At 40.0% G+C, this 13,460-nt stretch overlaps 1 protein-coding gene across 1 annotated transcript in view; it reads left to right on the forward strand.

Annotated features, from left to right (window-relative positions):
* Positions 1-10,535, forward strand: part of MYZAP (myocardial zonula adherens protein) — a gene marked incomplete at its 5' end in the record, with an annotated part of 100,595 nt that extends 90,060 nt beyond the window's left edge. The window contains one exon of the mRNA XM_082649406.1: positions 9,585-10,535. Coding sequence (XP_082505532.1) covers positions 9,585-9,681 — 97 coding nt within the window. The 3' untranslated portion in view covers positions 9,682-10,535. The remainder of the gene's footprint in view (positions 1-9,584) is intronic.
* Positions 10,536-13,460: the final 2,925 nt, after the last annotated feature.

The raw sequence follows: 13,460 nt of genomic DNA on the forward strand, positions 1-13,460 counted from the left end.
CCCACATGCCATGGAGCAGCTAAACCTGTGCGCCACAACTACTGCGCCTGTGCTCTAGAGCCCATGAGCCACAACTACTGAAGCCCACGTGCCTAGAGCCCATGCTCCACAAGAGAAGCCACCGCAATGAGAAGCCCACGCACTGCAACGAAGAGTAGCCCCCGCTCACCACAGCTAGAGAAGGCCTGCGTGTAGCAACGAAGACCAACGCAGCCAAAAATAATAAATTTGTTAAAAGAAAAGAGAACAGTAATATGCTCCGATTGTCCTTTTAGGAAAACATCTGTGACTGCAAAATGGTATGGGCTAAACCTGCAAGTAATGTAAATCATTCCTGCCCATTATAGTCAAGTGGCCTACCAAACTGTAAGGGAGGCTAGGAAAGGTAGTTATGTGTCTAGGCAGAAAAAGAAATGGGATATTTTCTCCATCTTAGTCACCAAATCCCATTAATTCTGCCTCCCAAATATCATCTCAACCTTTCCGTGCTTCTTCATCTACAGTGCTACTTTCAGAGTTTGAGTTCTCATGGTCTCTCTCACCTCCTAAATAGCAAAACTCTCCTAATTCACCTCCTGCCTCCAGACTAACGCCTCTGCAATCAACCAACCCTCAGCGGTGCCAAGGGATCTTGCTAGAATAAAAATAGGAACATATCCTGCCCCTCCTTAAAAACCTTTAGTGGCTCGCTGTCCCCTTCTGAACCCCTTAGCAGGGCACACAGGGCCCTGCTTCCCCACCCTGACCTCATCTTCTGCCACTTCATCATGAACTCTTTGCTTCAGTCCTGCCAAGCGTGTCTCCTTTCCACACCATGGCCTCTGTGTTCACCCTTCTTTGCCTTTGCCCGTACTGTCCATCTGCCTGGAATTCCCATCTCCTCCTCACCCACCTGAGGAATGCCTAGGCATCCTTCAGGAGTCACCTTCCCTGGGCCAGTTTCCTCCCAGTGAAGCTAACTTGTTCTGCTATCACTTTGCCCATATGTTCGCTCTTGTATTGCTCAGGGTCCTGGCAGAAAGGGAAACAGAAGAGACTTTAAATGAAGGGACTGTAAAAATTTGAGGGCTGCTTTTAGGGAAATAAAAAATGGACACTGGCTTGCTCTGGAGCTATTTCCAGCCTGGGCCTGAAGAGGTGGGGAGAGAAAGCTGGTAGAAGAGATGAAGGGGTGAGCTGGAGCATGGCCTTTGCTAAAGGAATGTAGCCAACTACCAAGCTGCAGACTGATGAGAGGGAACAGATGTCCTGGCCTCCCTGTCCTCCATTCTCTCATCCCGTGATCTCCCAATTGGTCCAAACCAACCGGAAGGTAAAGGCTGAGGGAGCCCACTGATGCTGACCTTCAGGTAAGCTTCCCAGGGCAGAGGGTGGGGTGGAGAAAGGGGGATGGATCTGAACAGGCAAATGCAGAGTATCCAGTATAGCTTTTTATGTCTTTATGTATTACCTAACACATTGCAACTATTTAAATACATATGTTTCCTGCCTAATTGTGAGTTCCTTGAATGCATTTTTTTTTTTATTTTTCTGAATCATGGATACCTAGTATAACCTTTAAAAGTTGCTAAAAATAATGGCTGGCTCCAGGTAGGGGGATCAATATGGTGGAGGAAACTCACCTTCTCCCACAAAAACACTATAAATACACCTACAAGTGGAACGAGTCACAAACATCTACTAAATAATGAAAGAAGACCTCAGACTTCTGCAAGGGCTAGAAAACCTCCACATAACCAGGTAGGACAAAAGGAAAAAGGAAAAGAAAGCACTGGGATGGGGCCTGCGTCCAGGAAGGCAGCTGTGAAGAAGGAAAGGTTCCCACACCTGTTCCTCACAGCAGGGGGACCAGCCTGGATGGGCGGGGGGAGCTTCAGAGCCTAGGAGGAGAGCACAGTAACAAGTTTGTGGGAGGCAAAAGAGAGAGTAACCTGCACAGAAGGTTGGCACTGCCACCCTGTGCTCCCCAGCCTGAGACACTCGTCGGTCAGTGTGGGTAGGGGCTGGGTGCTATAGCTCAGGCTCTGGAGGTCAGACCCAGGGAGAGGACCAGGGTTGGCTGTGTAGAAACAGCCTGAAGAGGCTGGACTGTGGCAACTGAGGGTGTATTCGGAAGAAGCCTGGGCCTGCCAGAGGCAAAGTGCCATTATTGGGGGACACATAGGGAGAGGGTGGGACCACCACAAGAGCTTCTTTCCCTGTCAGCACTCCCAGGCAACAGGACACTACCTATAGGAGCTCCAGGGGCAGGCCATAATGATCAAGGGACCAATCCAAGAGGAAGACGTAATTGTAAATATATATGCACCCAACACAGGAGCACCTCAATATATAAGGCAAGAATCTCAATATAGAAGGGAAATACAGCCATAAAAGGAGAAATCAACAGTACCACACTAATAGTAGGGGACTTTAACACCCAACTTTCATCAGTGGACAGATCATCCAGACAGAAAATCAATAAGGAAACACAAGCTTTAAATGCCACAACAGACTAGATAGACTTAATTGATATTTATAGGACATCCATCCAAAAGCAGCAGAATATACTTTCTTAAGTGCACATGGAACATTCTCTGGGACTGATCACATGCTGGGCCACAAAGCGAGCCTCAGTAAATTTAAGAAAATTGAAATCATATCAAGCATCTTTTCTGACCACAACACTATGAGATTAGAAATGAATTACAGGGAAAAAAAGGTAAAAACACAAACACATGAAGGCTAAACAATATGTTACTAAACAACCAATGGATCACTGAAGAAATAAAAAATACCTACAGACAAATTACAATGAAAACACGACTATCCAAAACCTATGGGATGCAGCAAAAGGAGTTCTAAGAGGGAAGTTTATAGCAACACAATCTTCTTAACTTAGGAAATAAGAAAATTCTCAAACTACCTAACCTTACACCTAAAGCAACTACAGAAAGAAGAAAACCCAAAGTTAGTAGAAGGAAAGAAATCATAAAGATCAGAGCAGAAATAAATAGAGATGAAGAAAACAATAGAAAAGATCAATGAAACTAAAAGCTGGTTCTTTGAAAAGATAAACAAAATTGATAAATCTTTAGCCAGAGTCATCAAGTAAAAAAGGGAGAGGGCTCAAATCAATAAAATTAGAAATGAAAAAGAAGACACCATGGAAAGGATACAAAGAGATCATAAGAGACATACAGAGGATCATAAGAGACTACTACAAGCAGCTATACGTCAATAAAATGGACACCCTAGAAAAAATGGACAAGTTCTTAGAAACATACAACGTTCCAAAACTGAACCAAGAAGAAACAGAAAATACAGACCAGTCACAAGTACTGAAATTATGGCTTCACAGGTGAATTCCATCAAATATTTAGAGAAGAGCTAACACCTACCTTCTGAAACTCTTCCAAAAAACTGTAGAGGAAGGAACACTGCCAAGCTCATTCTATGAGGCCACCATCACCCTGAAACCAGACAAAAAAAGAAAATTATAGGGCAATTATCACTGATGAACATAAATGCAAAAATCAACAAAAATACTAGTAAGCCGAACCCAACAACACATTAAAAGGATCATACACCATGATCAGGTGGGGTTTATCCCAGTGATGCAAGGATTCCTCAATATCCGCAAATCAATCAGTGTGATACACATTAACAAAATGAAGAATAAAAACCATATGATCATTTCAATAGATGCAGAAAAAGCTTTTGACAAAATTCAACACCCATTTACGATAAAAACTTTCCAGAAACTGGGCATAGAGGGAACCTACCTCAACATAATAAAGGCCATATATGACAAACCCAGGGCTAACATCATTCTCAATGGTGCAAAGTTCCCTCTGAGATCAGGAACAAAGCAAGGATGTCCACTCTTGCCACTTTTATTCAGTATGGTTTTGGAAGTCCTAGCCATGGCAGTCAGAGAAGAAAAAGAAATAAAAGGAATCCAAGTTGGAAAAGAAGTAAAACTGTCACTGTCTGCAGATGACATGATACTATATATAGAAAATTGTAAAGATGCCACCAGAAAACTACTAGAGATCATCAATGAATTTGGTAAAGTTGCAGGATACAAAATTAATACACAGAAATCTCTTGCATTCCTATACACTAACAACAAAAGATCGGAAAGAGAAATTAACACATTATTGACCAGGGGATTTTTTTTTTTTTTTTTTTTTTGCAGTACGTGGGCCTCTCACTGTTGTGGCCTCTGCCGTTGCAGAGCACAGGCTCCGGATGCGCAGGCTCAGCGGCCATGGCTCATGGGCCTAGTCGCTCTGCAGCATGTGGGATCTTCCCAGACTGGGACACGAACCCATGTCCCCTGCATCGGCAGGCGGACTCTCAACCACTGCGCCACCAGGGAAGCCCGGATTTTTGTAGAAACTAACACCTGTGGCCGTAATATGCCTCCAGTCAAAAATGTGTTAAGGAAACAATCTCATTTACCATAGTATCGAAAAAGAAAAAAAAAATGAAATAAACCTGCCTGAGGAGAACAAAGACCTGTACTCTTAAAACTGTAAGATGCTGATGAAAGAAATAGAAGATGACACAAACACATAGAAAGAGATACCATGTTCTTGGATTGGAAGAATCAATATTATCAAAATGACTATACTACCCAAGGCAACCTACAGATTCAATGCAATCCCTATCAAATTTCCAATGGCATTTTTCACAGAGTTAGATCAAAATATTTTTAAATTTGTATGGAAATACAAAAGACTCCAAATAGCCAAAGCAATCCTGAGAAAGAAAAATGGAGCTGGAGGAATCAGGCTCCTTGACTTCAGACTATACTACAAAGCTACAGTAATCAAAACAGTATGGTACTGGTGCAAAGCAGAAATATAGATCAATGGAACAGGACAGAAAGCCCAGAAATAAACCCACGCACATACGGTCAACGTATGACAAAGCAGGCAAGAATATACAATGGATTCAATAAGTGGTGCTGGGAGAACTGGACAGCTACATGTGAAGGAATGAAATTAGATCATTCTTTAACACCATACACAAAAATAAACTCAAAATGGATCAAAGACTTAAATGTAAGGCCGGACACTATAAAACTCTTAGAGGAAAACATAGGCAACACTCTTTGAACATAAATCGCAGCAATAACTTTTTGGATCCACCTCCTAGGGAACATATATCTCAACATAATAAAAGCCATTTATGACAAACCCACAGCCAATATAATACTCAACAGTGAAAAGCAAAAAGCCTTCCTACTAAATTCAGGAACAAGAAAAGGATGCCCACTCTCACCACTTCTATTCAACATAGTATTGGAAGTCCTAGCCACAGCAATCAGACAAGGAAAAAAAAAGGTATCCAAATTGGAAGAGGTGAAATTGTCACTGTTTGCAGATGACATGATACTATATATATAAAACCCTAAGGACTCCACACAAAAATCACTAGATCAAATAAATGAATTAAGCAAAGTAGCAAAATACAAGATTAACATCCAAAAATCAGTTGCATTTCTTTACACTAACAATGAAATATCAGAAAGGGAATGTAAAAAAAAATACCTTTTAAAATACCACCAAAAAAAATACTTCAGAGTAAACCTGACCAAGGAGGTGAAAGACTTACACGCTATCAACTACAAAACATTAATGAATTAAAAAGGATCCAAAGAAATGGAAAGATACCCCATACTCTTGGATTGGAAGAATTAATATTGTTAAAATGGCAATACTACCCAAAGCGATCTACAGATTTAATGCGATCCCTATCAAAATACCCATGACATTTTTCACAGAACTAGAACAATCAAAACTTTATATGGAACCATAAAAGACCCAGAATTGCCAAAGCAATCCTGAGGGAAAAAAAAGGAGGCATACCTCTCCCAGAGTTCAAACAATACTACAGAGCCACAGTAATCAAAACAATGTGGTATTGGTACAAAAACAGACATATGGATCAATGGACCAGAATAGAGAGCCCAGAAATAAACCTAGACACCTACAGGCAATTAATCTTCAACAAAGGAGACAAGAATATAAAATAGTAATAAGTCTCTTTAACATGTGGTGCTGGGAAAGTTGGACAGCTGCATGTAAGTCCGTGAAGTTAGAACACACCCTCACACCACGCAAAAAATAAACTCAAAATGGCTTAAAGACTTAAACATAAAACATGACACCATAAAACTTCTAGAACTTGACACCATAACACTTCTAAAACTTCTAGAATTTATTCTCTGACATAAATCATACCAATGTTTTCCTAGGTCAGTCTCCCAAGGCAACAGAAATAAAAATAAACAAACGGGACCATATCAAACTTACAAGCTTTTGCACAGCAAAGGAACCCATATAAAAATGAAAAGACAACCTACAGAATGGGAGAAAATATTTACAAATGATGCAATAGACAAGGGCTTAGTCTCCAAAATATACAAACTGCTTATACAACTCAACAACAAAAACACAAACAACCCAATCGAAAAATGGGCCAAAGACCTTAATAGACATTTCTCCAAAGAAGACGTATGGATGGCCAGTAGACACATGAAAAGATGCTCAACACCACTAATTATTAGAGAAATGCAAATCAAAACTACAATGAGGTACCAACTCACACCAGTCAGAATGGCAGTCATTAAAAAGTCTAGAAATAAATGCTGGAGAGGATGTAGAGAAAAGGGAACCCTCCTACACTGCTGGTGGGAATGTAAGTTGGTACAGCCACTATGGAAAACAGTATGGAGATTCCTCAGAAAACTAAAAATAGAATTACCTTGTCATCTAGCAGTCCCACTCCTGGGAATGTACCCAAACAAAACTATAATTCAGAAAGATACATGCGCCCCTATGTTCACAGCAGCACTGTTGACAATAGCTAAAACATGGAAACAACCTAATGTCCACCGACAGATGAATGGATAAAGAAGATGTGGTACATATATACAATGGAGTACTACTCAGCCATAAAAAAGAACGAAATAATGCCATTTGCATCAACATGGATGCAACTAGAGATTATCATACTAAGTAAGTCAGAAAGGGAAAGACAAATACCATATAATATCACTGATATGTGGAATCTAAAATATGGCACAAATTAACCTATCTACAAAACAGAAACAGGCTCGCAGACACAGAGAACAGACTTGTGGTTGCCAAGGGGGAGGGCATTGGGGGAGGGAAGGACTGGGAGTTTGGGATTAACAGATGTAAACTATTATAGATAGGATGGATAAACAAGGTCCTAATGTATATAACACAGGGAACTATATCCAATCTCCTATGATAAACCATAATGGAAAAGAATATAAAAAAAGAATGCCTGTATGTGTATAACTGAGTCACTTTTGCTGAACAGCAGAGATTGGCATCATATTGTAAATCAACTATACTTAAATAAAAAAATAAAATTAAAAAATAAAAACAAAAATAAACAAATGAGACCGAATTAAACTTAAAAGCTTCTGCACAGCAAAGGAAACCATAAATGAAACGAAAAGACAACCCACAAAATGGGAGAAAATATTTGCAAACAAAGTGACTGACAGGGATTAATTTCCAAAATATACAAACAGCTCATGCAGCTCTATCTGAAAAAACAACAACAACAAAAACCAAACAACCCAATCCAAAAATGGGCAGAAGACCTAAATAGACATTTCTCCAAAGGAGACATACAGATGGCCAAAAAGCACATGAAAAGATGCTCAACATCACTAATTATCAGAGATATGCAAATCAAAACTACAGTAAGGTATCACCTACCACCGGTCAGAATGGCCATCATCAAAAAGTCTACAGTTAAGTGCTGGAGAGGGTGTGGAGAAAAGGGAACCCTCCTACACTGTTGGTGGGAATGTAAATTGGTACAACCACTATGGAGAACAGTATGGAGGTTCCTTAAAAAACTAAAAATAGAACTACCATATGATCCAGCAATCCCATTCCTTGGCATATATCTGGAGAAAGACACAATTAGAAAATATTCATGCACCCCAATGTTCATTACAGCACTATTTACAACAGCCTAGACATGGAAGCAACCTAAATGTCCATTGACAGAGGAATGGATAAAGAAGATGTGGTACATATATACAATGGAATATTACTCAGCCATAAAAAAGAATAAAATAATGCCATTTGCAGCAACATGGATGAACCTAGAGATTATCACACTAAGTGAAGTAAGTCAGACTGAGAAAAACAAATATCATATGGTATGACTCATGTGGAATCTATTTTTTGAAAATGATACAGATGAACTTATTTACAAAACAGAAACAGACGTACAGGTATTGAAAACTTATGGTTATCAAAGGGGAAATGTGGGCAGGAGGGATAAATCAGGAGTTTGGGATTAATATACATACGCTACTATATATAAGATAAATAACCAACAAGGACCTACTGTATAGCCCAGAGAACTGTACTCAATATTCTGTGATAACCTATATGAGAAAAGAATCTGAAAAAGAATGAATATATGTATATCTGAATCACTCTGCTGTACACCTGAAACTAACACAACATTGCAAATCAACTACACTCCAATAAAACTTTTTAAAGAAATTGCTAAAAATAATGGTCCCTCATATTTTTCTTTTTTAAATAAGTTTTACTGAGATGTAATCCACATAGCATAGAATTCATCCTTTTAGAATGTGCAATTCAATAGTTTTTAGTATATTTACAAAGTTGTGCAACCAGCATCACTTATCTAATTTTAGAAAATTTCCCTCACCCCAGAAAGAAACCCTGTACCCCTTAGCAGTCAAACTCCATCCCCTCCTTCTCCTAGGCCCTGGCAACCACTAATGTACTTTTTTTTTTATTGGAGTATAATTGCTTACAATGGTGTGTTAGTTTCTGCTTCATAACAAAGTGCATCAGCTATACATATACATATATCCCCATATCGCCTCCCTCTTGCGTCTCCCTCCCACCCTCCTTATCCCACCCCTCTAGGTGGTCACAAAGCACCGAGCTGATCTCCCTGTGCTATGTGGCTGCTTCCCACTAGCTATCTATTTTATATTTGGTAGTGTATATATGTCCACGCCACTCTCTAACTTCGTCCCACCTTACCTTTCCCCCTCCCCGTGTCCTCAAGTCCATTCTCTACATCTGCGTTTTTATTCCTGTCCTGCCTCTAGGTTCTTCAGAATCTTTTTTTTTTTTTTGATTCTATATATATATGTTAGCATATGGTATTTGTTTTTCTGACTTACTTCACTCTGTATGACAGACTCTGGGTCTATCCACCTCACTACAAATAACTCAATTTTGTTTCTTTTTATGGCTGAGTAATATTCCATTGTATATATGTGCCACATCTTCTTTATCCATTCATCTGTCAGTGGACACTTAGGTTGCTTCCATGTCCTGGTTATTGTAAATAGAGCTGCAGTGAACATTGTGGTACATGACTCTTTTTGAATTATGGTTTTCTCTCCCTCCCTCATAATATTTAAATGAAATATTCAACTACATTACTGCAGTCTATTTTTAAGTGTTGAAAAGGATTTCCTGGAGTTATCTTACCACGTGAAGCATACGGTAAGTTTTGTTTCATATTCCTGACTGCATTTTCTCATTTCTCAGCCAAACAGGTAGGACTCGTGAGATCGCAGTGGCTTCCAGGAATTATACCCCATACACACGAGTCCTGGAGTTAACCATGAAGAAAACTCTGACTTAAGCACTTGGAGACGTGCACTTTTCACTGATGGACGAAGGCCCTGGAACCCTGCGGCTTGAAGTCTGGAAAGGGTGACTGTTGCTTCGTCCTATACACTGTTTAAGCTGCAGTGGAAACTGCTGAGGTTCTGATCCACTTCTTAAACATGAAGGAAAGTGGAGGGGGAGGGGGAAGGCAGGAGAGAGAGGTTTCAAGGTCATATTTCAAACACCCAACCAGTGTATGTACCCTGCTGTACTGGGCCGTCATTAGCTTTCCATGCGGACACTGAGTCCTATCAGGAGAATTTCCTCACTATTTTCTGTTTTACTAGACTTCGGCTGGGAGGAAATAAGGCATTACCTTGAAATTTCATGTTACTTATTGCCAGGATCATTTGTTACAGCATGAAGGTTTTATTTACCCGTAGAAGTATTAGAGGCGGTGTTTCTCTGCTACAGGGAAGCCTGTCCGCAGGAGTGCAGGCACATGGGGAAATGTGACGCTGGGAAGGAAGGGGCAGGTGCTGAGGACCTGTGCAGGGGTGTGGGAGCCTCGGCTGCAGCCGGTCCTCATGTGGGCAGACACGCTTCATTCTGACGTGCTAACCCCTTGGTTTACTTTGTGCCTTATGCCTTTAAGGGGCCAGCTGAAATCACTGTATTTATTCAACCTGTGATTTATTTTTTCTTTCTTTCTCACTTTAACTGAAAGAGAATTTTATATGTTGTGGAAATTTAATCACTTAATGTTTTTGATATTAATTGGTGTTTTTGTTAAAGGAATGAGTGATTTGTTCAAGCATGCTCTACTTTGATATTATAACCTATGTCACATGTTTAATAAATGCCATATATTTTGTTCTACTGATGCTATCATTGTGTGTCATCCATGACTGTGTAGAAGGGGTAGAGAACAGAATCGGGTTTTGGACTGTCCAGGTCAGGGCACCATAATCTTTCAATCAGTACAGTCCTTAGGATCATTTATAAACCATAAGAGAAGGTGTGTGTGTGTGTGTGTGTGTGTGTGTGTGTGTGTGTGTGTGTGTGTGTGTGTGTGTGTGTGTGTGTGTGTGTGTGTGTGTGTGTGTGTGTGTGTGTGTGTGTCTTTAAACCCTGAAATTTATCTAGTTAACCTACCTCCTAGAAACACTAAGATGCATTCATGTTTATAAAATTAAAAAAATCATTTTTACTTAAAAAAAAAAAAATCATGCTCCCTTGTGCCCAAACTCTCTACCCCTTACTCCCCCGCTTAAAAAAAAAGCCAAAGAAAGAAAGCAAAGCAACTCAGTTGAGTAAATCACAAGTCAGGACAGTGTCAAGAGGAAAACGCATATTTTGAAACCAAATTTTTATTTAAATTGTGGTTGTGGGACCTTGGGCATGTCATCAAAGCTCTCTGAATATCAACTTCATGTTCTAAAAACTTGGGATAATCACACCTACCCGGTGCTCGCTTCGGCAGCACATATACTAAAATTGGACCAATGCAGAGAAGATTAGCATGGCCCCTGAGCAAGGATGACACGCAAATTCATGAAGCACTCCATATTTTTTCCACAAAGTAACCTTAAAATGGCTTAAGGACTTAAACATAAGACATGACACCATAAAACTTCTAGACGTGAACACAGGCAAAACATTCTCCAACATAAATCGTACCAATGTTTTCTTAGATCAGTCTCCCAAGGCAATAGAAATAAAAATAAACAAATGGGACCTAACCAAACTTACAAGCTTTTGCACAGCAAAGGAAACCATAAAAAAAACCCAAAAAGACAACTTACAGTATGGGAGAAAATATTTGCAAACAATGTGACCATTAAGGGCTTAATTTCCAAAATACACAAACAGCTCATACAACTCAATAACAAAAAAACAAACAACCCAATCCAAAAATGGGCAGAAGACCTAAATAGACATTTCTCCAAAGAAGAAACACAGATAACCAATAGGCACTTGAAAAGATGCTCAACATCACCAATTATTAGAGAAATGCAAATCAAAACTACAATGAGGTACCAACTCACATCAGTCAGAATAGCCATCGTTAAAAATTCTACAAGTAACAAATGCTGGAGAGGGTGTGGAGAAAGGGAACCCTCCTACATTGTTGGTGGGAATGAAAGTTGCTGCAGCCACTATGGAAAATGGTGTGGAGATTCCTCAGAAAACTAAAAATAGAGTTACCATATGATCCAGCAATCCTATTCCTGGCCATATATCTGGACAAAACTATAATTCAAAAAGAAACATGCACCTCTATGTTCATAGCAGCACTATTCACAATAGCCAAAACATGGAAACGACCTAGGTGTCTATCAATAGATGGATAAAGAAGATACGGTACATATATACAATGGATTACTACTACTCAGTCATAAAAAAGAATGAAATAATGCCATTTGCAGCAACACGGATGCAACTGGAGATTATCATACTGAGTGAAGTAAGTTAGAAAGAGAAAGACAAATACCATATGATATCACTTACATGTGGAATCTAAAACATGACACAAATGAACCTATGAAACAGAATCTCGGACATAGAGAAGAGACTGGTGGTTGCCAAGGGGGAGGGCGTTGGGGGAGGGATGGAGTGGCAGGTTGGGGTTAGCAGATGTAAGCTTTTATACATAGAATGCACAAACAACAAGGTCCTACTGTATAGCACAGAGAACTATATTCAATATCCTACGATAAACCATAATGGAAAAGAATATATCTGTAACTGAATCACTTTGCTGTACAGCAGTAATTAACACAACACTGTAAATCAACTACACTTCAACTCAAAAAAGGAAAATCACGCCTGATAGGCCAATGTGAGTGCCAACTGAGGTAGGTCACGCAGAGGCCTGGCCTGGGGATGGACGCAGAGGAGGGTGCTGCCATTCTGAGGTGTGTTTTAAAGCACTGTTGACTCCTGGCTACCTTCACTCTTTGAGCTTCTCTAGCATGAGAAACCGTTTCCTAGCGCAGCCCCAAGGAGGAGCATTTCAGGAAAAGGCAGGCCTTGGGACCAGGAGGTAGGGAAGCAGGACTCAGAGTGGCAGAAGGTATGGCAACCCCTGGGCCCCTGGAGAAGCTGGTGTGGAAACAGCTTCTAAATGAAACATGGCATAAAGAATGTCGGTTTTAATACAACAAAGACTGTTCTGCAAGCACTCCACATCACCGCCCCCGTCCCGTTTTTTCTTTTCTTAAAACAGTCAAAAAAGGGAAAAAAATTAGTGATTTTAAATTCAAAGGATGCCAGGGATCATTCCATAGCATTAAAGGTGTCCCTGGGCCCTTTATACTTTTATATATACCTTCAACATGTGGAGAATTTTAAAGATTATTTGAACTATTTAAAAAGACCACTGAAGAGACTTCCTCAGTGGTACAGACTTGAAACTGAAAAAAACCAGAGCTGATCCTTCTCAACCCTTTGTCAAAATTAGTGACACTCAACCCACCACCTGAAAGAGTGCCGTTTGTTCTTCAACCTCCTCATAAGCACGGGTATCGTGTAGAACTAGGGGAATGATCTCTAATATTACACAGCAAATTTATCTAACTGAAATGAAAAACAGCAGTGTGTTGTTTTTTTTTAAAAAAATGTATTCCTATGATAATGCCTCAATTAATATTCTCATTCCAATCCTTCCAGACTTTCTTAAACACACCCCCCTCCCCCATTCATTTTGTTTTAGCACACATAGGACCCTATACTGAGAAGCAGAATCGTGGTATTCAGGAACGTGGGCTCTGGAGACTGTTTCAGCTTAGTCACTAGTGTGTGGCTTGAGCA

Source organism: Grampus griseus, assembly GCF_964374135.1.
Source record: "Grampus griseus genome assembly, chromosome: 2".
Classification (NCBI taxonomy): Eukaryota; Metazoa; Chordata; class Mammalia; order Artiodactyla; family Delphinidae; genus Grampus; species Grampus griseus.